The sequence below is a fragment of the Entelurus aequoreus genome, linkage group LG09 (genome assembly GCF_033978785.1).
Source record: "Entelurus aequoreus isolate RoL-2023_Sb linkage group LG09, RoL_Eaeq_v1.1, whole genome shotgun sequence".
NCBI lineage: Eukaryota > Metazoa > Chordata > Actinopteri > Syngnathiformes > Syngnathidae > Entelurus > Entelurus aequoreus.
In genome coordinates, this window is record NC_084739.1 from 14,188,879 (window position 1) to 14,215,141 (window position 26,263).

Consider the following 26,263-nt stretch of genomic DNA (forward strand, 5'->3'; position numbering starts at 1 on the left):
CATATACTGATACCACCCTTGGTATCAACACTACCAATTAATGGATTGATACGTCTTCCTCTGGCAGTGGCCGCAAAACTGCAACAGAGCAGCCCAAAGCTGTCTTTTCTTAGCATCTATGGAAGTTACAGTATAAAAGTAAGATTGCATGCTTCTAGAGGTTTTCTGCACATTGTGTTAGTGCAATTTTGTATTTGATTAGATAAATATATACATTTATGAGTGAGATACATGTATTTACATTTACCTCTCTTTCACTTATAATATGTAAATATATTGACAAAGTGGCTAAAGTGCATTACATATCATTTCTGCTACGTCTTATTCTTTGGCAAACCAGGCGTGTATTAGGGTTGTTGTGGAGCTCTTATGCTAAACTGCCATAGTTCCATTATAATTTGCTTATGAGCTAGGGTGAACCGGAAGAGACAAATCTGCATTTGATTACACGAATAAGGGAAACACTAAGAAGGGTCCACCCCAATCTAAACTTGTACAAACACATTATTGTCTGAGCAACAAATATTTGATTATTCACATTGAACCTACAAGCTGCGCTCTCAGGATAGAGTGATTGTTCCATACTCAGAGGAACACAAGACAGAGGTGTTTATATGGCACGTTCAAGGACCGCTAAACAGAGTACGACGTCACAACATCTGCCAGAAATAATAAATAATAATAATATATTTTATTCATTACACAATGTTCATTGAAATAAATATTAAAGTGAGCACAAACCAATATTTAAAACAATATAAGCTCTGTCATTAAAACAGATAAAATACTAAGACTAAAACGCTATCAGTAAAGAAGAAAAAAAACAGAAAACATGCAAAGTAATACATTTTGTAATTTATTGAGCTATTAAAATAAAAGGTCAAAAAATACATGAAGCCCCAGGTGTGTTGTGCGGATTCAAATGAGTTTCTTTCTCCCATGTTAATAAGTGCAATATGTTTTTTTACACTCTATTGCAGGGAAGTCTGTGGGAACAGATCATGTTTCTATTTACTTCCGTCACAGTAATCTCCTCTGACGTCACACCCTCATCTATCTCAGCGACCCTCCTCCTTCCCTTCCTTCTCAGTGCTCTGGAGAGACAATGTACACAGTCAACTTGTTGCCACCAGCAGATCATATCAGCTCAGCGTGGGACCGCCGCGTAAGTCTATGGCGGATCACAGGGCGTCAATAAGCAGTGGATGGTGAGCCTTTTTAAACTCTTACTATAGTTTCTCTGCTTTCATATTGCACTTTCTTTGTTCATTCATAAAACATGCATGGGACATTGTATTCAGTTGTAGGTAAAATGCAGAGTAGCACATTTGAGATGTGATGTATATGCACGAAACACTTGTTTTCATTGAGGGCCACATCGCAATTATGGCTGCCTTCAGAGGGCCGCTTGTATCAGTAAATAATATTAATATAAATGTATAAGGATTTGCCTCATATTATTACACAATTGCCTTTGCATTTGGTTATTAAATATATATTTTTAGATATCTAGACCAGTGGTCCCCAACCACCGGGCCGCGGACCGTACCGATTGGTACCGGGCCGCACAAGAAAAAAATAAATAAAATAAAATAAAAAAAAATTTATTTTTATTTTTTATTTTTATTAAATCAACATAAAAACACAATATATACATTATATATCAATGTAGATCAATACAGTCTTCAGAGATACAGTCCGTAAGCACACATGATTGTATTTCTTTATGAAAAAAAAAAAAAATGAAAAAAATCACCCCCCCCCCGGTCCATGGGACACATTTTCAAGCGTTGACCGGTCCACAGCTACAAAAAGGTTGGGGACCACCGGTCTAGACGACTGTCGTTGGGTTTGGCAGTAGGATTGCTCGTTTGCGTCAAGTCAGCTGTTTTTCTCACCACAATAGGGCGAAACCATCATTGCCAAGGCACACCCTCCTGGTTTTGGAGTATAAATATTTGGCGTTTTAGCACGAACCGCTAGACTTGATCTGACCAATCTAAGTCTAAGACTAGCTCTGACCAATCTAAGTCTATGAGCATGAAGTGATGAAGCCTACTAAGGTTTTGTCACTAGCCGCTAGGCTAGATCTGACCAATCTAAGTCTAAGACTAGATCTGACAAATCTAAGTCTAAGACTACATCTGACCAATCTAAGTCTAATGCTAGATCTGACCAATCGGTGAGTTGTATATACAGATCACCGAAGTCAAACATTGATACGTTTGAGAACTGAATTAGGGCAACTTTTACTGAAATCAGTCAAAAAATAACCTCCGTATGTGGAGAATTCAACGTTGACCTCTTGAATCCTAACAAACAAAAGCCCATAGATGACTTTATGGACACAATGTATAGCCTGTGTTTATATCCTAAAATCACAAGGCCAAGCAGAATCTCAGGACACACTTATTGATAATATTTTTACCAATGATTTTGATAACAATACCACTAGTGGCCTGCTAATATCCGACATCAGTGATCATCTGCCAGTTTTCATAATCTACGGAAACTACAAGAAGAGGAACGTGGATGACAAAAAGACTTTTCGAAGAATATGTACAGAACAAAGTATGACAGCTCTCAAAAATGATCTGAGAAAACAGAGTTTGGACAATGACTGCAGTGAAAATTATGTAGATGATGCATATGGTATTTTTTTTAATACCTTCGAGATGCTTTATGACAAACACTGTCCATTGAAACAACTTAGTAAGAAGCAAAAGAAAAAGAATCAACCATGGATGACAAATTGACTGAGAAATGCTTGCAAATAGAAGAATACACTATATAGAACATATATAACACAAAGATCTACAGAAGCAGAAAACAAGTACAAAACGTATAAGAACAAGCTAACTGGCATACTAGGAACATGTAGAAAATAATATTACAGTCAATTATTGAACCAGAACAAAAACAATATGAGAGCAACATGGGGCATCCTAAATAGCATTATTAAAAATGGTGCTAAAAAAGACTATCCTAAATACTGGAAATGTAAAAAATTACAATATGAACAAAGTAGTTGAAAGCTTCAATAAGTACTTTGTGAACATTGGACCAAATCTGGAGGAAAATATTCCAGATCCTGAGTCAGTTGAGGACTTCAATGACACCATAGATAGAAACCCCAACTCTATGTTCCTAGAAGGAATGACAAAAGAGGAAATAATAAATATTGTGAAAAAAGGTAAATCCAAGACCTCAACTGACGAAATTGATATGGAAACGCTAAAAAAAGGTTATTGAAGAGATTTCAGAACTTTTAACATATATCAGCAACCTATCATTTCAAACAGGCAAATTCCCAGACAATATGAATATAGCAAAAAATCGTACCGTATAAGACTGGAGACAAACACCAGTTTACAAACTACAGACCTGTTTCTCTACTTCCACAATTTTCTAAAATCATTGAAAAACGGTTCAATAACAGATTAGACTAAGTTATAAATAAAAACAAAACACTCACAGACAACCAATACGGATACAGAGCCAACATCTCAACATCAATGGCATTAATCGAAATAACGGAAGAGATAAAAAATGAGTAGATAGTAAACAGTGTGCTGCTGCAGTGTTTATGGATTCAACAAAACCATTTGACACAATTAATCATAACATCTTAATAAACAAATTAGAACGGTATGGCATCAGAGGGTTGGTATTGAACTGGGTAAGAAGCTACTCAACCAACAGGAAGCAATACGTGAAGATAGGCGAACACACTTCAAATGCAGAGCTAAACATATCTAGTGGCGTACCTGAGGGATTAATACACGGACCAAAATTGTTCAATCTCTATATAAATGACATTTGTAAAGTTACAAAGGACTTAAAGTTAGTATTATTTGCAGATGATACAACAGCATTTTGTTCAGGAGAGAACACACAGAAGATAATACAAATTATAATAGAATAAATTAACAAATTAAAAAGATGGTTTGACAAAAACAGACTATATTTGAATCTCAGTAACACTAAAATAATGCTATTTGGTAACAGTAGAAGAGAAAGTCAAACACAAATACAAATAGACGGAGTAAATATTGAAAGGGTAAAAGAAAAAACACATTTTTGGGTGTAATAATACAGTGTTTCCCACACATTCATTTATTTGTGGCGGCCCGCCACGAAAGAATTACGTCCGCCACAAATAGATTTTTTATATTTTTTTTAAATTAATTTTTTAAAATTAATTTTATTATTATTTTTTTTAAATTTTATTTTATTTTTTTAATTTTTTGTCCTGTCCAGCTTCTCAGGCAAATCACATAGTTGATGTAGATGCCCATATAGGCTGTTCAGATTTACTTTACAAAAGAGAAGTGTATGATACTTCTCTTGTTGCCTTATTTGTATTTGACCACTACTGTTTTCTGTTTATTTGTTACTGACTGTGGCAGGACACCTCTGCCTCTGTTTCACTTTATGTTGCTGGCAAATAATATGGTTGTAGTAGTAGGCTAAAGTTAAATTATTTAGTATGCACTAATTAAAGGGGCAGAGCTTTCAGAGACATTTTAGCTTTTATATTTTATAAGATATATTTTTTGTAAGAACCACAATTAATAAATATATTTCAGTGAATAACTTATTGTTCAAATCTGTATATAAATATGTACATAAAGTGTTGTAATTATATTGTAAAATGGATGGATGGATGGATGGACGTTTAAAACAAAACTGTTATTATTAATTAGTAAGTATACATTTTTTGAGCCTTTTTAGAGAAAATCATATAATTGTAGTAAATTATGCAAATTACTCGATGATGTCATGGTGTCCACGCCCATAGCCACGCCCATAGCCACGCCCCCACCGCCACAGGTATCTTGGCAGTTTATGGGAAACACTGTAATAGATGATAAAATGAATTTGAAATCTCATGTAAAAAATATACAACACATCAATAATGATGCTCAAATCAATGAATAAAGCAAAACATGTTCTAGACCAAAAATCACTTCATATTCTTTACTGCTCACTAGTATTACCATATCTGAGGTATTGTGTAGAAATATGGGGAAACAACTACAAATGTGCGCTTCATTCACTAACTGTTACAAAAAAGATCAATTAGAATAATACATAATGTTGGCAATAAAGAACATACAAACACTTTATTTATTAAATCACAATTATTGAAATTCAATGATTTGGTGCATTTGCAAACAACTACATTTATGTACAAAGCAAACTATAACCTGCTACCCAAGAATGTACAACAATTCTTCTCAACAAAAGAGGAAAAATATAACCTTAGAGGAAAATATAAAAAATTTGTATGCTCATGCAACACTTAAATCCTTTAGCATATCTGTATGTGGAATTAAATTATGCAAAGGATTCACCAACTAAATCTAACATAGCACCAATATGATTCAGTTTGAGACTGTTCAAACTACAAGTGTTCACAAAGTACACAGAACAAGAATTATGATGAACATCCAAAGACATGCACCTGGGGATAGGTTGATTGGCAACACTAAATGGGCCCTAGTGCGTGAATGTTGTCTGTCTGTGTTGGCCATGCGACGAGGTGGGGACTTGTCCAGAGTGTACTCCGATTTCCGCCCGAATGCAGCTGAGATAGGCTGAGATATGGTATGGAAAGGGGTAGGATTAAATAAGATCTGCTTCTTCCTACTCCTTTTCAGACGTGCTGTAATGAAACAACGGGAATTGTGTGATGCATTATATTTTATTGGATGCATGTTCCAAATAGACTGAAACTGAACTGAACTGAACTGAAATCTACGTGTAAGACTAGATCTGACCAATCTTAAGTCTATGAGCATGAACTGATGAAGCCTACTGAGGTTTTGGCACCAGACGCTAGACTAGATCTGACCAATCTAAGTCTAAGACCAGATCTGACCAATCTAAGTCTAAGACTAGATCTGACCAATTTAAGTATAAAACCAGATCTGACCAATGTAAGTCTAAGACTAGATCTGACCAATCTAAGTCTAAGACTAGATCTGACCAATCTTTGTCTAAGACTAGATCTGACCAATCTAAGTCTAACACCAGATCTGACCAATCTAAGTCTAAGACCAGATCTGACCAATCTAAGTCTAAGACTAGATCTGAGCAATTTAAGTATAAAACCAGATCTGACCAATCTAAGTCTAAGACTAGATCTGACCAATCTAAGTCTAAGACTAGATCTGACCAATCTTTGTCTAAGACTAGATCTGACCAATCTAAGTATAATACCAGATCTGACCAATTTAAGTATAATTTAGGGCTATATAAATAAACATTGATTGATTGATTGATTGAATACCAGATCTGACCAATCTAAGTCTAAGACTAAATCTGACCAATCTAAGTCTAAGACTAGATCTGACCAATCTATGTCTATAAGACTAGATCTGACCAATCTACGTCTAAGACTAGATCTGACCAATCTAAGTCTAAGACTACATCTGACCAATCTAAGTCTAACACCAGATCTGACCAATCTAAGTCTAAGACCAGATCTGACCAATCTAAGCCTAAGACTAGATCTGACCAATTTAAGTATAAAACCAGATCTGACCAATCTAAGTCTAAGACTAGATCTGACCAATCTAAGTCTAAGACTAGATCTGACCAATCTTTGTCTAAGACTAGATCTGACCAATCTAAGTATAATACCAGATCTGACCAATTTAAGTATAATTTAGGGCTATATAAATAAACATTGATTGATTGATTGATTGAATACCAGATCTGACCAATCTAAGTCTAAAACTAAATCTGACCAATCTAAGTCTAAGACTAGATCTGACCAATCTATGTCTATAAGACTAGATCTGACCAATCTACGTCTAAGACTAGATCTGACCAATCTAAGTCTAAGACCAGATCTGACCAATCTAAGTCTAAGTCTAAGACTAGATCTGACCAATCTAAGTCTATGAGCATGAACTGATGAAGCCTACTGGGATAAGAGGCTAAACGTCTTTTAAGACAACCAAACAGTCCAGTTGCAATCGATTGAATGCACTGAGATATATTTTTAGGCACACATATATTTTAGGCAGTGTTTTTTGCATTAAAAGTTAGGCCACTGAGCCAAGTTTTTTTTTGGTACGATAAAATCTACCGCCATTTTTACAGTGTACAATTTGATGGATGACTTGCTTTCAAACCATAACTCAAGCAGATATTAAAAGCAGCACTAAGTAACTTCTCAACCTTCATAAAGTATTTTCAGAACTTTTGGGATCATACATGGACTTACGACTAGTTGAATGACACCTCTGTCATGGCCTGGGTAGGTCTGTATCGCTTTCACAGGCACTTAGCAATATTGAGGAGGATGGCAGGAACCCTGCCATAATAAAAACTACAAATGTACTTACTTCCTTTACGCCATACGTCACTCCCCCTTTCCCAAATCGTTGCAAAGACGGAAGTTGATACGAACGCCTAAGTGCAATTACTGCTGTCGTGGCAGAAGCTGCAAAACAGCAAAAAAAAAAAAAAAATTTTGTCCGAGGAGACAAAACAAAGAAAAGGGGAGGGTACCCAAATAAAAGGACAGTCAAGGATCATCATTGGCCCGGCTTTCACTCGCTGGTGTGACCTCAAAGATGAGGAGGGATTTCAGACTGATGCCTTAACTCTGTTTCTGCTTTACCAGTAGGTAATTTTTGATGCTCAAATCAAAATGCTAATGCTAATGTTAGCTATCGGAAATTTGCGTGGTAGCAATAAATAGCCACCACCTTGATAGTTCGCAGTTCCACACTGACATGACAGCCACGCAACAAACTCAAAAATACTCTGTAAAGAAAAAACAATGCGATGACTGCAAACTGCAAATATAAAGTTTGAGTAAAATAGGTAGGTTCCTTCTGTGGAAAGATAAGTCATACTAAATCATTGTGGCATTATCGTGTCAGTTTGTATGTACATGACAGTAGTTTCTGACAATTTATGGCGCTATGCGCTGGTCCTCATGGGAAATGTGGTCTTCCGTCAGGCAAAACACTACCGCTTTTGTCCACTAGCGCCGCCAAAAATCAACCAAAACTGAAAGTTCTTAAGTGGGGCTTTAAGTATTTTTATTCATCCAGTTTCTACAGCTTGTCCCTTTTGGGCTCGCGGGGGGTACTGGAGCCTATCTCAGCTGCATTCGGACACCCTGGACAAGTCGCCACCTCATCACACGGCCAACACAGATAGACAGACAACATTCACACTTACATTTACACACGAGGGCCATTTTTTAGTGTTGCCAATACATTTTTATTTTGACAAAATGTTTGAAATATAGAATAATACATTATGTGTTGCATTATTTGATAGTATTCAAGTTTAAAAGATATGCAAGCAGTAGATGTATTTTTCTGTCAAAATGGAAAGAACAAATACATTTACCGTATTTTTCGGACTATAAGTCGCAGTTTTTTTCATAGTTTGGCCGGGGGTGCGACTTATACTCAGGGGCGACTTATGTGTGAAATTATTAACACATTACCGTAAAATATCAAATAATATTATTTATCTCATTCACGTAAGAGACTAGACGTATAAGATTTCATGGGATTTAGCGATTAGGAGTGACAGATGGTTTGGTAAACGTATAGCATGTTCTATATGTTATAGTTATTTGAATGACTCTTACCATAATATGTTACGTTAACATACCAGGCACGTTCTCAGTTGGTTATTTATGCGTCATATAACGTACACTTATTCAGCCTGTTGTTCACTATTCTTTATATATTTTAAATTGCCTTTCAAATGTCTATTCTCTGTGTTGGGTTTTATCAAAAAAAATTCCCCCAAAAATGCGACTTATACTCCAGTGCGACTTATATGTTTTTTTCCTTCTTTGTTATGCATTTTCGGCAGGTGCAACTTATACTCCAGTGCGACTTATACTCCGAAAAATACGGTAGTAAGAAAAGACAAATATAATTTCCAGGCATATAAAATGATGCGGCACGCTAGATCTGGTGTACGGACCTTGAGTATGACATCTGTGCACGACAGGTACAAAATGTTGACACACTTGGCACACTATGAGAGGTAAAAATAAAGAAAATATAAAGTTGGGAGAATATTTGTGAGGTCTAAGGTCAAATCTGGTTCCCAGTTCCTCCCAAAAGCTGTTGGATGGGATTGAGGTTTTAAATTATGTGCACCAGACTAATCCAAATCTGCCTTTTTTAATTTTTAATAGGCATTACAGTTTGATGACTTTATGTGATTAAAACACTGGTAAAGTAAATATATACAGTATTTACTGTAAATAATATTTTCTTAAAATACAAATACAAAAAAAAATATTCATAACATTGTACTACTGTATATAGTTTGTGAATCATAACAAAAATAGCAATATTTATTTATATTAATTTATAATTCTAGATAAAAACAATTTACAATGGTAGGAATTCATATTGTATCATAATGATGATAATGACACGCTTTAATGACCTGGCCTTTTTTTCCCAGAAAATAATGTCAACATTTGTAAAATATCAACAATATTAAATATTAAATATGATAAATTAACACTAAATAATAAAAATAGCAGTAACAAGTATAATAATCAAGACAAATGAAAAAAAGAACCAGTATTTATAATTATATCTTATTTGTAATGTTTAATTAGGATTCGGGTTAGTCCATTAAAAGTAACGCAGCCCTGTGTGTGCCATATATGATATGCAAGAGAAGTTCATACACAAGACAGTTAAACAACAAAAAAACCTCAGAACATTTGAAACATTTAACACACAAATGCTCGTTAATAATGTATGATTACAAAAATGTATTTGGATTAAGGTTACCCATCCCTCACTTGGTGCATATAAAAAGATTACATGCCCTCTTTTCTTCCTGTACTGTACTTCTCTTCAGACATGTTGTTGTACGTCAAAGAGCATATGTTGAAAATAATCCAAACTATTGCTGTTCAAAATTGACTTCTTTGAAAACTTGCTGTTGTTGACAACATTCAACACAACTACACTTAAAATGATTATATATTTGATGACTAATATGATGTTACCGGTGTCATAACCCTGATGCTACCATGTCATGTTTGATAAAAGAAGGGTAAATGTATATTTACTGTAATGGAAATTCAACTGAATTTAAATTATTGTGCAGCGAAGACTGTAAAGACTTTGGGTGAGTACTGACTATTGTTGGTTCTAAGATTTACTGAGAGATGAAAATACTGACCGCTATTTATTGAGGATTGGAAATAGTTGCAGTGTGAGATCAAACTACTGGCTAAATTGCCAAAGAAAACGCCAGATACCATGACCATAATTAGCCTTTCTTTCATTGAATTGAACGCTTTGCTGTGTCTTACTGGAATAAAACCAGTTTGCAACAGGAGAGGGGTCTGTGTTGTGTTTACACTATGAACACAGGTACTCTTGTTCCCTGTTATACCATGATTTAAATGTCAGCACTTCCTTCTCACTATGATGGCGCACGCTTGGATGAACATATTTAAAACAAGAGGCGTCATAGTTCTGAGAAATGCTCGTTATTCAGTTACGGCGTTCCGTGATTTATTGTGTGGCTTTCCCTTTGTCGTTTTCAGGTGAGACGCAGGTCATGAGCCACTGACGGTCCGCCCTTTTGTCGGGTCAGGATGAAGTCATGTTGGGGAGTGAGGGGCAGAAGGTGGCGAGGCATAGCTGCACTGTTCAGTGCGGCTGTGGGACTGGGGATGCTACAACTCACCACGGCCCAGGCGGTCGGTTCTCCGGCTGAATGCTCAGCAAATAATATCTTACAAAACGCAGTCCAGCATAACTACTCTGACGTGGTTGAGTTGGCTCCGAGTGGTGCCAACTTCATGGCTGGTGTGGTCCATTCATTCCTCGCTTGTGTCCAGCCCAGTCCCTTTCCTGAAGGTTAGTATCCAGTAGTATGCCAGTGGAACCTTTGCAGTCTAAATTTGTAACGTCGCACCACCATAATGGTTGACATAATCAGATCTTTGTTCAACCAGCTTTAAAGGACATTTTGCTTTTTTGGCGACCGTCTAACTCAGGGGTGTCAAACTCGTTTTCATTGAGGGCCACGTCGCAGTTATGGTTACCCTCAGAGGGCCGCTTTTAACAATGAGTAATATATGAATATACATGTGTATATATATATATATATATGATACATTAACAACATATTTTCTTACACAAGCTGCGGAAAAAAATATTAAAATTTTAGTTTAAAAACTGGAAGCTCAGTCACTAGAATTTCACAGTAAAAGCAGTGGGTTTTTACAGCATATAAAATAATTGAATAAATGGAATGGCATGGAAAAACAATACCACTATTTTTAGCTGTAAAACAGCTGCCAGTTTGTTTGTTTTTACCATTTAATTGATTGATTGAAACTTTTATTATTAGATTGCACAGTACAGTACATATTCCGTACAATTGACCACTAAATGGTAACACCCGAATAAGTTTTTCAACTTGTTTAAGTCGGGGTCCACGTAAATCAATTCATGGTAAAATCTTGTTTTATTTTTTTAATTTTTATTTTTTTAAATTTAGTGTCTTACTGTATATGGAAAAAAACAGTACCAAAGTTGATTTTACAGTAAAAAACTCAGTCGGCGGAATTTAACCGTAAAATCTATCGTCAATTTTACAGTCTACAATTTGATTGATAATTTGTTTTGAAATCATAAGATTTAAATTTTACTTTAAAAACTGACAGCTCAGTCACCAGTTTTCGGTTTCATAATACACCTTACGGTGCAACCTGGACACATCATCAGTGATTCTCCCGGGGTCATAGGGTGTTTCGGGTCTTAATCAAACACCCTCTCCCGGGCGACCCAGCCGAGGGTGATCAGTCCCTCGACTTGTGTCCAGGTAGCGCTCCACGCCACGCGTCCCCCCTCCGACGGTCTGCCCCGGGGTTGCGCCGGTGGTGCTTGGAGGTTCCAGGCACTGTGGGGAATGTCCGGGCCTGGGTCCTCCTCCGTCTCATCAGGGCCGTACAAGGTACTGGCTCTGTGCGTTGCACCACGGGTTTCCTCAGGCAGCCTATCTTGATCTTATGTGTCTTCATGGTTTTTCGCAGCGTTATATGGGTGCTCCCTTGCAGGAGCTGCAGCTTGGGATGCTACCCCTCCCTGCCCCGGTTGCCGTCTTTCCGGGCTGTCAACTGTCTCTCCAGTTGTCACCACTCTTTCGAGGTTGTCATCCAGCCTCTTCCTGGAAGTCAATGGCGATGCCATACTGGATCGGTTTCATAATACACCTTACGGTGCAACCTGGACACATCATCAGTGATTCTCCCGGGGTCATAGGGTGTTTCGGGTCTTAATCAAACACCCTCTCCCGGGCGACCCAGCCGAGGGTGATCAGTCCCTCGACTTGTGTCCAGGTAGCGCTCCACGCCACGCGTCCCCCCTCCGACGGTCTGCCCCGGGGTTGCGCCGGTGGTGCTTGGAGGTTCCAGGCACTGTGGGGAATGTCCGGGCCTGGGTCCTCCTCCGTCTCATCAGGGCCGTACAAGGTACTGGCTCTGTGCGTTGCACCACGGGTTTCCTCAGGCAGCCTATCTTGATCTTATGTGTCTTCATGGTTTTTCGCAGCGTTATATGGGTGCTCCCTTGCAGGAGCTGCAGCTTGGGATGCTACCCCTCCCTGCCCCGGTTGCCGTCTTTCCGGGCTGTCAACTGTCTCTCCAGTTGTCACCACTCTTTCGAGGTTGTCATCCAGCCTCTTCCTGGAAGTCAATGGCGATGCCATACTGGATCGGTTTCATAATACACCTTACGGTGCAACCTGGACACATCATCAGTGATTCTCCCGGGGTCATAGGGTGTTTCGGGTCTTAATCAAACACCCTCTCCCGGGCGACCCAGCCGAGGGTGATCAGTCCCTCGACTTGTGTCCAGGTAGCGCTCCACGCCACGCGTCCCCCCTCCGACGGTCTGCCCCGGGGTTGCGCCGGTGGTGCTTGGAGGTTCCAGGCACTGTGGGGAATGTCCGGGCCTGGGTCCTCCTCCGTCTCATCAGGGCCGTACAAGGTACTGGCTCTGTGCGTTGCACCACGGGTTTCCTCAGGCAGCCTATCTTGATCTTATGTGTCTTCATGGTTTTTCGCAGCGTTATATGGGTGCTCCCTTGCAGGAGCTGCAGCTTGGGATGCTACCCCTCCCTGCCCCGGTTGCCGTCTTTCCGGGCTGTCAACTGTCTCTCCAGTTGTCACCACTCTTTCGAGGTTGTCATCCAGCCTCTTCCTGGAAGTCAATGGCGATGCCATACTGGATCGGTTTCATAATACACCTTACGGTGCAACCTGGACACATCATCAGTGATTCTCCCGGGGTCATAGGGTGTTTCGGGTCTTAATCAAACACCCTCTCCCGGGCGACCCAGCCGAGGGTGATCAGTCCCTCGACTTGTGTCCAGGTAGCGCTCCACGCCACGCGTCCCCCCTCCGACGGTCTGCCCCGGGGTTGCGCCGGTGGTGCTTGGAGGTTCCAGGCACTGTGGGGAATGTCCGGGCCTGGGTCCTCCTCCGTCTCATCAGGGCCGTACAAGGTACTGGCTCTGTGCGTTGCACCACGGGTTTCCTCAGGCAGCCTATCTTGATCTTATGTGTCTTCATGGTTTTTCGCAGCGTTATATGGGTGCTCCCTTGCAGGAGCTGCAGCTTGGGATGCTACCCCTCCCTGCCCCGGTTGCCGTCTTTCCGGGCTGTCAACTGTCTCTCCAGTTGTCACCACTCTTTCGAGGTTGTCATCCAGCCTCTTCCTGGAAGTCAATGGCGATGCCATACTGGATCGGTTTCATAATACACCTTACGGTGCAACCTGGACACATCATCAGTGATTCTCCCGGGGTCATAGGGTGTTTCGGGTCTTAATCAAACACCCTCTCCCGGGCGACCCAGCCGAGGGTGATCAGTCCCTCGACTTGTGTCCAGGTAGCGCTCCACGCCACGCGTCCCCCCTCCGACGGTCTGCCCCGGGGTTGCGCCGGTGGTGCTTGGAGGTTCCAGGCACTGTGGGGAATGTCCGGGCCTGGGTCCTCCTCCGTCTCATCAGGGCCGTACAAGGTACTGGCTCTGTGCGTTGCACCACGGGTTTCCTCAGGCAGCCTATCTTGATCTTATGTGTCTTCATGGTTTTTCGCAGCGTTATATGGGTGCTCCCTTGCAGGAGCTGCAGCTTGGGATGCTACCCCTCCCTGCCCCGGACACTAAAAGCAGTGTTGTTTTTTTTACAGCATATAAACAAATTGAATAAATTGAATGGAATGGAAAAACAATACCACTGTTTTTAGCGGTAAAACAGAGATGCCAGTTTTTTGTTTTTTTTACCGTAAAATCTTGTTTTAATGTGTTTTTTTAATGTTTTAGTGTCTTATTGTTTATGGAAAAAAACAGTACCAAAGTTGATTTTACAGTAAAATACTCAGTCGGCGGAATTTAACCGTAAAATCTATTGTCAATTTTACAGTCTAAAATTTTATTGATAATTTGTTTTGAAATCATAAGCCAAGCAGATATTTAAGTACAGCATTTATCTTTATTTGAACAAAAATTATTTTTGGAAAACATGATAATATAATATTTTGATTTTGATGAAATGTAATTTTAAAAGAGCGATGAGGTGGCGACTTGTCCGGGGTGTACCCCGCCTTCCGCCCGAATGCAGCTGAGAAAGGCTCCAGCACCCCCCGCGATCCCAAAAAGGGACAAGCGGTAGAAAATGGATGGATGGCTGCAATAGCATGCAGTACATGATTTTTAATGTCGAAAGGAAAAGAAGAAATATATTTAGTAAGAAAAGATTAAGCATTTTATTAACACATATTATTTCCACGCTTTCGCGGGTCACATAAAAAAATGTGGCCTTGAATTTGACACGTGTGGTTTAACAGAACTGATGAATTCTGTTTCCATTGATTCCAAAGATAATATTTTTGAGATTAAAAGTTGACCAACACATCGCTAGCTATTGGGGTTCTGTAATATAAACGATATGTGATACAAGCTATATAAAAGTGGCCTATGGTAGAGATTTGAGTTCAATCGCCATAACGTAATGCATGTTAAGTATTGACACATTTTATTCTTGTCCTGCACGAGTGACAAGCGGTTACAGGCGGCAAGGCAAACAGGCGTGGCTAATGTCCCATAGTTCAAAGCCGCTTTTAAAGGTATTACGCAAAAACAACTTTTCTTACCTGTACCTGTACGATGCCCGTAAGTCCTGAAAATGTGAAATCATGGAGGCATGGCAAAGATATTTATAAAAAAATTGTGCCTTTTTCTAAACTTTTTCTATTTATATTAAAATATAATATAATATATCAGTATATATTATATATTGTATATATAATATATATATTACATATATGTTATATTTTATATTGCTACTATGGTACATTTTTTGTCTACTTTATACCTGCATTATCCTTTCCATCCTTACCCCGTCCATCCTTTGTAACTGAGCTACTGTGTGGAACAATTTCCCTTGTGGATCAATAAAGTTTGTCTAAGTCTAAGTCAAAACTTGCTCCAAACAAGCCATTTGGAATTTGTAACTTTAAGGACGTATTTTGCCTTAATTACGTCATGGTAGAGGTTGTAATAGGTTGCCATTTTTAGTTTTAGTCCAAAGTTGTAGTCAAAAAGTTCCTTCTTTTTATTTATCCTTTTGTTGTGGGCCAGACTGTCTCGTACAAGCACATGCACCCTCTGCTGTTGCCATTTTTAATTAAAAGTAGCGTACAGTTTGACCTTATACATGTCAGTAGACTACAAATGGAAGTGGTAGAAACTACAAGATGGCTGACAGTGGAATTGCAGTCGAAAGTGGCTGGCCTGAAGGAGAACTACCCACAATACGGTGTATTCAATCAATCAATCAATCAACGTTTAGTTATATAGCCCTTAATCACAAGTGTCTCAAAGGGCTGCACAAGTCACAACGACATATTTTGAAGAAACGGTCAGGAAGCGGCTTTAAGATGGTCAAATCTATGCAACATTTTGACCAAAGTACCGGTACCAAAATGTTGGTTTCGGGACAACACTACTTAATAGTTTTATGGTTTGTATTTTGTACCAATACCATGCCAAAAAAAAAAAAAGCAAAGCATGACCCTAGTAGCGAGGCACGCACTGAATGAACCATGAGGATGAGATAAGGTTCCTCCCTTAGTACTTGGAAACAGCAAACAGCTCTACACAATTAAAATAATCGCGACAAGATGCACAAAAATGATGAAAGAAAGACAAACAGGAACCACTTTAGCGGTACCTTCAATGAATGGTTGGGATGAATGTGACCCGTGCAGTGGATGAGAGGTTAACAAGTAGGTTATGTTTCCACCATGTTAATATTTAACCTTTATGTGCTCCTTTGTTTGGACTGCTTTTGATGTGTGGTCTTTGGTGTTCTCATATCTCTTTCCTGTATGCTTTCTAGGTGGCATCAGTGTATTTTTAGACATGCTCAACAGAAGGATACATTTAAAATATCACAATTTGTATTATTTTATTGCTGTCAATTTTTAAAATCAGATTAATCACACTTTTGAATTTGGGTTAATTGTGATAAATCACAGGTTATTACCTGCTTGCATAAAGTAATTCATTTTAAAAAGACTACCAGATTATTACTGTTATCATTATTAAATAAAACGTATTTAGGATTATACAACGTTATTGCCCGTCCAAATACAATGTTAAGAAAATTACAGTAATGACAAATATCCTTATTGCGTTTGAAAGACTTACTTGCATTATTATTATTATTATTATTATTATTGTTATTAGAGATCGCCCAATCATCCATGGGTGAGATCGGTTGATGTATTAACTGCACATTTTTATACTTATTCATGGTAAATACTATTGACAGTTTAAAAATACAACCATAATATTCAAACTATTTCCTTATTCTTTTATTACATACAATTGGAAAGGGACAGGATGTTGTTGTGGCTTATGCAGCCCTTTGAGACACTTGTGATTAAGGGCTATATAAATAAACTTTGATTGATTGATTGACAAGCGATGGAAAATGGATGAATGGATATAGTACACAATAACTAAACAAAAGAAAATACGGCTATTATTCTTTTCAATCCTTTGCGTTTTGCCCTCAGAGTCCTCCTGTGTCCAAGGAACTATTCCCTGAGTTTGCAAACATAAACAAATAAAATAAAATAAATGATTTAAGAAAATAATATCAACCTAATCACTCTAGTATCGACCATATTGTGATATTACCTACTGTGTGGAACAATTTCCCTTGTGGATCATTGAAGTTAGTCTAAGTCTAACCCCAACAATTTATGGATTGATGACTCTTATTAATCGACTTGTTAATTTCCTGTCAACATCTACACAACTTTCTGCTGTAATGCGCTACCATCTACACTTAAACTTTAATAAGCCTTTATTTTTTCTGTTGTTTCAAGCTAGCTTACTGTAGCTGCTAGCTGGCTTAATGATACTTAAGATACTGTACTAAGAAATGCAGTTTATTTGCTGTAAAGAAGGTGATTAATATTAAGTTAGGGGAGTGTATGGAGACAGATAGCTGGGGACTGAGAATAAATACAGTGTGAACCAGAGGGGATTGGCATTTGTGATCGCCATTAAAAGGCATTAATCGGCAATAGCAATCATATACTTTTTCATAAAAATTGGTGGATACTGATCGCTGGCCAATCGATCGGCACATCCGTTATTATTATTATGTATTATGATTACATTAGTCTTTAAAGGCCTACTGAAACCCTCTACTACCGACCACGCAGTCTGATAGTTTATACATCAATGATGAAATCTTAACATTGCAACACATGCCAATACGGCCGGCCAATTTTACATTTCCCGCTAAACTTCCGGTTGGAAACGTCTATGTATGATGCGTATGCGCGTGACGTCACGACGGCAACGGAAGTATTCGTACCCAATGTGTCACCATACAAACTGCTCTGTTTTCATCGAACAATTCCACAGTATTCTGGACATCTGTGTTGGTAAATATTTTGCAATTTGTTTAATGAACAATGGAGATTGCAAAGAAGAAAGTTGTAGGTGGGATCGGTGTATTAGCGGCTGGCTGTAGCAACACAACAAGGAGTACTTACTTGGATAGCAGACGCCTAGCCGATGTTAGCCGCCAACCGCATCTGTGATCGGGTGAAGTCCTTCGTCGCGCCGTCGATCGCTGGAACGCAGGTGAGCACGGGTGTTGATGAGCAGATGAGGGCTGGCTGGCATAGGTGGAGCGCTAATGTTTTTATCATAGCTCTGTGAGGTCCGATTGCTAAATTGCTAAGTTTACTTCAGCGTCGTTAGCAACAGCATTATTAAGCTTTGCCAGGCTGAGAATTATTAACCGTGTAGTTACATGTCCATGGTTTAATAGTATTGTTGATCTTCTGTCTATCCTTCCAGTCAGGGATTTATTTATTTTGTTTCAATCGGCATTTGAGCCAGATGCTATCACGTTAGCTCAGTAGCTAAAGAGCTTCGCTGATGTATTGTCGTGGAGATAAAAGTCACTGTGAATGTCCATTTCGCGTTCTCGACTCTCATTTTCAAGAGGATATAGTATCCGAGGTGGTTTAAAATACAAGTCCGTGATCCACAATAGAAAAAGGAGAGTGTGTGGAATCCAATGAGACCTTGTACCTAAGTTACAGTCAGAGCGAAAAAAGATACACCCTGCACTGCCTCTCTAGTTCTTCACTCTAACGTTCCTCATCCACGAATCTTTCATCCTCGCTCAAATTAATGGGGTAATCGTCGCTTTGTCGCTCCGAATCTCTCTCGCTCCATTGTAAACAACGGGGAATTGTGAGGAATCCTTCCTCCTGTGACGTCACGCTACTTCCGGTATAGGCAAGGCTTTTTTATTATCAGCGACCAAAAGTTGCGAACTTTATCGTCGTTGTTCTATACTAAATCCTTTCAGCAAAAATATGGCAATATCGCGAAATGATCAAGTATGACACATAGAATGGATCTGCTATCCCCGTTTAAATAAAAAAAAATTCATTTCAGTAGGCCTTTAATTTGGTCACAAAATAATGCTGGCAATATTATCGTTTTTCTGCAGTAATTTGTAGGACAAAATATCGTCATGCTAAATTTGTTATCGGCCCAGGCCCATAGTAACAAGCGATCTAATAGGATACCAACCAGCCAATCAGAGTGTACATTTGTCCAGATACATTATCCCGGAAGCATTACTTCATAGCTAATGAAGTCAATGCATGAGGAGACAGGAAATAGATGAAAGATAATATCAATGTTATTGGTACAAGTCAAAGTTACAATTACATCACAACATCGGGGGTGAGGTGGGACTAGAGTTGCCTAGGTTTAGGTCTGCACTCTCCAAGTGCTTCTTATGTATACATATATACATCTATATATATATATATACATACAATACAGGCCGAAAGTTTGGACACACCTTCTCATTCAAATCGTTTTCTTTATTTTCATGACTATTTACATTGTAGATTGTCACTGAAGGCATCAAAACTATGAATGAACACATGTGGAGTTATGTACTTAACAAAAAAAAGGTGAAATAACTGGAAACATGTTTTATATTCTAGTTTCTTCAAAATAGCCACTCTTTGCTCTGATTACTGCTTTGCACACTCTTGGTATTCTCTCAATTAGCTTCAAGAGGTAGTCACCTGGAATGGTTTTCTCTTCACAGGTGTCATAGTTTTGATGCCTTCAGTGACAATCTACAATGTAAATAGTCATGAAAATAAAGAACGCGCATTGAAATGAGAAGGTGTGTCCAAACGTTTGGCCTGTACTATATATATATATATATATATATATATATATATATATATATATATATATATATATATATATATATATATATATATATATATATATATATATATATATATATATATATATATATATATATATATATATGTATGTATATATATATATATATATATGTATGTACATATATATATTAACATAAGTTTTTCACTCTTGTTTCAAAAGCAGAGTTTGTACAGAAGACATTGTACTAGTCCTTCACAAAAACACATTTAAAGACATTCCCGCCCCCTTTTCAAAAGCTGCAATTGAGTTTGAAATAACTGAAGTGCATTGAACCATGCTGCAGTTTCACCATTTTTTCCATTTGACTCTCTTGTCTAGATCTGATCCTGACCGCAATTAAAAATGGGAGCAAAGTGCTGTCAAATCAGGAGTTCATCCAACAAGTGAGTTTGATTTTTGCATAAAATTGTTAATTTCCTACTAAACATTGGAAAAAAACTTGACCAGCTCTCTCCTACTAATCCCTTAAACTGGCAACCCGAGAGTATTTAACAGTATCTACCATTTTAGTATGATACTGCGGCCTCAGTGAATACAAGTGTTTTAAACATGACCCTACATGAGTTGTTGGCTAGACTACAGGTGGACAGTTGACTAAATGAGAGGATTACACTATATGAGGGGACAAAAACAGTAGAATAAAAGATGAGATGAGATGACTTAAACACTGTTGTGTAGGTATGTTCTCAAAAAGCGCCATTCTTGTCTTGTCTTGAGCAGGTCTACAATAGCCCTTGGTCTTGCTCATGGTATTGGAGAGGTTTAAAATTAACTTTTTCTTCTTCTTTTATGGTATGGTAGGGGTGACTCAATGTTAAAGGTGTATTACCGCCACCTATTGTATAGGAGTGTGAACCAGAGTTCCCTCCCTTCTCCCTAAAGTACATATATATGTTCCCACACTAAATTCTATTCCATAAACCCGTCTCTTCTATAAACTTTACTAAAATTTTCTGGTTTCTGCTGAGTACCGCTTTAAAAGTAATCTCCTTCTGTCTATGTATTCTAACTTCCTCTTAGTTTGCTCCTTTCTCTACTGTATGTCCCATAATGAATTTTTGTTTGTTCCACTGACTCTACCTCATTGCAGCTGTCACATGTCCAGTTGGGTGTTTGTTTATGAGGTGCAATGTCTTCCTCTTTCGTTCTCCCCCTTACAGTTCTTCCCGCTCCTGCGTTCTGTATTGCTTATTTCCCAGTGTAAGTGCCACTCTTTCAAAATATTTCCTTTAATGATTGATTTTGCCTCTGCCTTTCTGAAAGGTACCTACCTTTTTGCACTGTTTTAGCGTTAGTGTCTGCTTTGCCGGCTGATCTGCTAATTCATTGCCCTTTATGCCTGTGTGAGATAGAACCCATAGGACCCTTCCGCTGGTATTCACCCTCTCAAGCCTGAACAATATTTAATGTATTTCATTAACTGGATCTTGGCTGCTTTGCGATCTAAAATATTGAATAGAGATTAACGCTGACCTTGAGTGGGAGCAGACCACCACCTTGTTTAGCTGTGACTCTTCTAACCATTGTAGTGCTGCTATGATTGCCAATAGTTTGACTGTTAACACTGCCAAATGGTTTGTTCTTCTTTCTTTAACTGCAATCTGGTGCTGTGTTACTACAAAAGCAAAGTAAAAAAAAATTATTTAAATGGACCTGTTTGTAAAACACAACACAATGCAGTGTTTCCCATAAACTGCCAAGATACCTGGGGCGCTGGGGGCATGGCTATGGGCGTGGTCACCATGACATCATCGAATAATTTGCATAATTTACTACAATGATTTGATTTTCTCTAAAAAGGCTCAAAAAATGTATACTTACTAATTAATAATAACAGTTTTGTTTTAAACGTCCATCCATCTATCCACCCATCCATTTTACAATATAATTACAACAGTTTATGTACATATTTATATACAGATTTGAACAATAAGTTATTCACTGAAATACATTTATTAATTGTGGTTCTTACAAAAAATATATCTTATAAAATATAAAAGCTAAAATGTCTCAAAGCTCTGCCCCTTTAATTAGTGCATACTAAATAATTTAACTTTAGCCTACTACTACAACCATATTATTTACGAGCAACATAAAGTGAAACAGAGGCAGAGGTGTCCTGCCACAGTCAGTAACAAATAAACAGAAAACAGTAGTGGTGGTAGATAGACACAGAGCTTCATCAAACATCTGATCCATTGAACAAAGAGCTCCAAAAATCTTGAACTTTAGACTGCCATCAGTTTTACTCCCTACACTTAACCATGTGTTTCCTACTGCCTGCAGACTTTGCACCCTTTGTTATATACACATGTTGTGTTTCTAATATAAATACATTTAATAAAATCAAATACAAATAAGGCAACAAGAGAAGTATCCTACACTTCTCTTTTTTAAAGTAAATCTGAACAGCCGATATGGGCATCTACATCAACTATATGATTTGCCTGAGAAGCTGGAGAGGACAAAACAAAAAAAAATATTTTTTTAAATTTTATAATTTTTAATTTTTTTTTATTTTATTTATTTATTTATTTTTTTAAATTTGTGGCAGACGTAATTCTTTCGTGGCGGGCCGCCACAAATAAATGAATGTGTGGGAAACCCTGCAATGTGACAAGACAACAATCTGTACTGACTGAAAAACATGTACAATAATATTACAGTATCTGTAAAGTACTATTTCAGGTTTTGTTTGCACACAGCAAGCTCGACGGCATATGTACTGTAGTTGTACGGTGATGTGCTGCATGTATCATGACCAATAATATACTGACTTAGTAAATGGACAGTTGTCCATTTGGTCCAGCTGACCGCGGACGTTTCCAGTTGATTTGGGTAAGCACTCCATTTAATTCGGCATAGCTTGGCTGCTGATGTGTGTCCATAAGTCTTTCTGCCATCTCCTGAGTACTGTACCTCCCTGTAATGAACATACTTAGCCACAATACAAAATCCATCATGGCAAGCTGCGAACTAATCTATTCTACACGTACATTAACTAACATGTTCTATGTTTATATGTCTTTAGGTGTTGAAATATGAGGCGGGCTTCCTGGTGTGCGCAGCTATCGGCATAGTCTACATCATTCTAATGCCTATAATATTCATATTTTTGGTGTGCTGCAATTGTGGCAACAATATGCACCCAAAGGACACTCATGACTTCCACCGTCGCAGAACAATCTACTCCTGCAGCATCCTCGTCACCACAATCTTTTTATTGTGAGTGTTTCTTTTTAACAAATGATTACGATAATTGTCAATATTGTGAGTCATGTGAAATTGTGTGATCGCAGTGCTGGGAACGTCTGCATGTTCAACAGCAACCAGATGCTTAAATCCAGTGTGTACCAGAGCCAGGCAAAGCTTGAGAAAACCATAGAAAACGTCAACAACTTCACCAGTGCAATACCTAAGGTGGGAGACTTGATGTGATCACTCCATTAGGGACACCTGCACAATTACGGCTGCTGTATCAAAAAGGCTGCCTTTACAAATGCTCATGTGTTTTTTGTGTTGTGGTGGGAGCTGGGGACCCAAGAGCTTTCATGTATGAGGGACACTACTACACTGCATCCAACTGTGTTTAAATGAAGCTACTTGAATACCATTGGCTAGGCGGGGACATTTAACTGTGTGAGAACAGTTACTATAAGAACATTTGTCAAGATGAGGACATGAGACTACATTAGAGGACATTAGACATGAGAATACACAAGGACAGTAGGCTAGATGAGTTCAAGTATACAAACCCCGAAACCAGTGAAGTTGGCATGTAAATCGTAAATAAAAACAGAATACAATGATTTGTAAATTCTTTTCAACCTATATTCAATTGAATAGACTGCAAAGACAAGATACTTAACGTTTGAACTGGAAACGTTATTTTTTGCAAATGTTAGCTCATTTGGAATTTGATGCCTGCAACATGTTTCAAAAAAGCTGGCACAAGTGGCAAAAAAGCCTGAGAAAGTTGAGAAATGCTCTTCAAACACTTATTTGGAACATCCCAAATAAGGCTGCAGCTAACGATTATTTTTCTATCGATTAATCTATAGATTATTTTTTTCGATTAATCGGTTAATCTATAGATTATTTTTTCGATTCATCTATAGATTATTTTTCCTTTTACCGATTATTTTTTTTTATTTAAAACGAAGATGAAAAAATAAATGTAGGCCTGTTTTTTCAAAAGGCATGGCTTTTATTTACAAAAAAAAAGAAGTATGGCCACTCAGTCAACATTGACAACAGCATGACAAAATATTCTGTAACAATGTAAACATTTAAAACTTTTAACATTTAACAAAATTAAAAGTAGCTTATTTGCTTTTTAATGTGCAAATATAAAAGTAAACATCCAGTGCAAATCTTAATATTCTGCAATAGTATAAGCATTTCAAAAGTAAAAGTATTGCTTATTTTGCTTTAAAATGTGCAAAAATAAAGATAAACATCCAATACAAAAAAGTGCAAAACGAAATATTCTGTAACAACAGTGTAAACATTTCAACAAAAGTGAAAGTATTGCTTATTTGCTAAAATGTGCAAAAATAAAGATAAACATCCAATACAAAAAAGTGCCAATCTAAATATTCTGGAGCACTGTAAACATTAAGTATTGCTTTTAAAATGTGCAAAATAAACATCCAGTCCAACACAGTACACAATAACCAATTCTACTCATTCCAGTGAGTGACTAACAGTTGTAATGAAGAAAGGTTAGCATGTGTACATGCTCTGGTTCTTTTCTTGTTTACAATATTCCCAGCAGCTGAAAATAGGCGCTCAGAAGGGGTCGATGTGGCTGGAACTGAGAGGTAATTAGCCTTCACCTCAAGCCAGGACTGCGAGTGAGCTGAGCTGCAGTTTAAGTTTCTAGAAGGTCAACGGGCTCATAGTGATGTTACTAGTAGTTGACTGGGAGGTGTTTATTATCATTTGGGGAGAGTCCGCTGCCCGATGCTCACCTGCTAAACACCTATCTGCTCCACGCTGAAGCGCTGACTACATGCGCTCTGAATACGCACTGCTGATTGGCTGGTAACGCTTTGTATAACGCTTTGTGTGTACCAATCAGATGGTTGTGTGGGTGGGACAATGTTGCGTGCTGAGACAGAGGCAGCCGCAGAAGGAGCGAAGCAGCTTGTTAACACTTTAGCAGCTAAAGTTAGCTTTAGCTTAGAAACTCGTTCGGTACACCCCCGTACCGAACCGAAAGCCCCGTACCGAAACGGTTCAATACAAAACACGTACCGTTACACCCCTAGCAGATACAAATGACACATTCATGTTTTTGTGTAATGATGACAACGTATACTCGCGCGGACGATTGACTAGTTGATGGTTGATGGTTTTCTTTTCAAATGTTCGTTCATAGCCGTTGTGCTGCTATGATAGGCCATTTCCGCTCGACACAGTGTGCATACAACAACATTATTAGGCCGTGTATTGAAATACTCCCACACTTTTGACCACTTTTGGCGTGATTTTTTTCCCCCTCGCTCGCACAGTCTGCTTTGCGCTCCGCCATGACGGTAGTGTGACGTAAATATGCGACGCGTCGACGCACAAAAACGGCGTCGACATATTTACGTAACCGATGACGTCGACGCGTCGTTTCAGCCTTAATCCCAAAGGTGAACAGGCTAATTGGGAACAGGTGGGTGCCATGATTGGGTATAAAAGCAGCTTCCATGAAATGATCAGTCATTCACAAACAAGGATGGGGCGAGGGTCACCAGAGGTGTAGACTCGAGTCACATGACTTGGACTCGAGTCATGAATTTGATGACTAGACTCGACTTGACAAAATGTAAAGAGACTTGCAACTCGACTTAGACTTTAACATCAATGACTTGCGACTTCACTTGGACTTGAGCCTTTTGACTTGACAAGACTTGCTACTTTCCCCAAAACCCAAAGATTAAAAAGTTATTCAGGAGCGCTCCGTATCTTTCATTGTGTACGTGTGTGTCTGTCAGCGTGTGTGCTGTCAGTACAACATCCAATTAAATTAGATACACGTTGTTTTCATCCCACAGCATTCATCCAATCAAATTGCAGGACAACCAACGAAGAAGCGCTGTCAAACAACGCGCCAGTGAGGAAAAATTATGCCAAGTATAGTTTCGTTCGGGTATTAAAACTACGAGTTGGTCAACAAAAAACAAATTGCAGTATGCAAAACATGCGGTTGGAAGATTACAGACGGAGACGCAACAACTTCTAACTTCGTTTGACATTTGAAGTTGCACAAAGAACGGTAAGTTTTGAATGTAAGCTAACGTTTATTGGCTAAGTAACATAACTTTTATTTGCTGTGTAGTTAAATCAGTGAGGCTGTATACTCACTGCTAACGTTATAACCATAGACATCTTATAAGTAGACGCAGCATCGACCGCTACTGCCTA

General features: G+C 38.4%; 1 protein-coding gene across 4 annotated transcripts in view; it reads left to right on the forward strand.

The window, feature by feature from the left end:
• Positions 1-26,263, forward strand: part of LOC133657163 (prominin-1-A-like) — a 69,908-nt gene that overhangs the window by 8,352 nt on the left and 35,293 nt on the right. For 2 of the 4 annotated variants that reach the window (XM_062058145.1, XM_062058148.1), the window contains exons 2-6: positions 981-1,208; positions 10,568-10,883; positions 20,165-20,229; positions 22,878-23,071; positions 23,146-23,266. In XM_062058145.1, coding sequence (XP_061914129.1) covers positions 10,619-10,883; positions 20,165-20,229; positions 22,878-23,071; positions 23,146-23,266 — 645 coding nt within the window. In that variant the 5' untranslated portion in view covers positions 981-1,208; positions 10,568-10,618. Of the gene's footprint in view, positions 1-980; positions 1,209-10,502; positions 10,884-20,164; positions 20,230-22,877; positions 23,072-23,145; positions 23,267-26,263 lie in introns of those variants that run through there. The other 2 variants (XM_062058147.1, XM_062058146.1) reach the window with 2 other exon arrangements.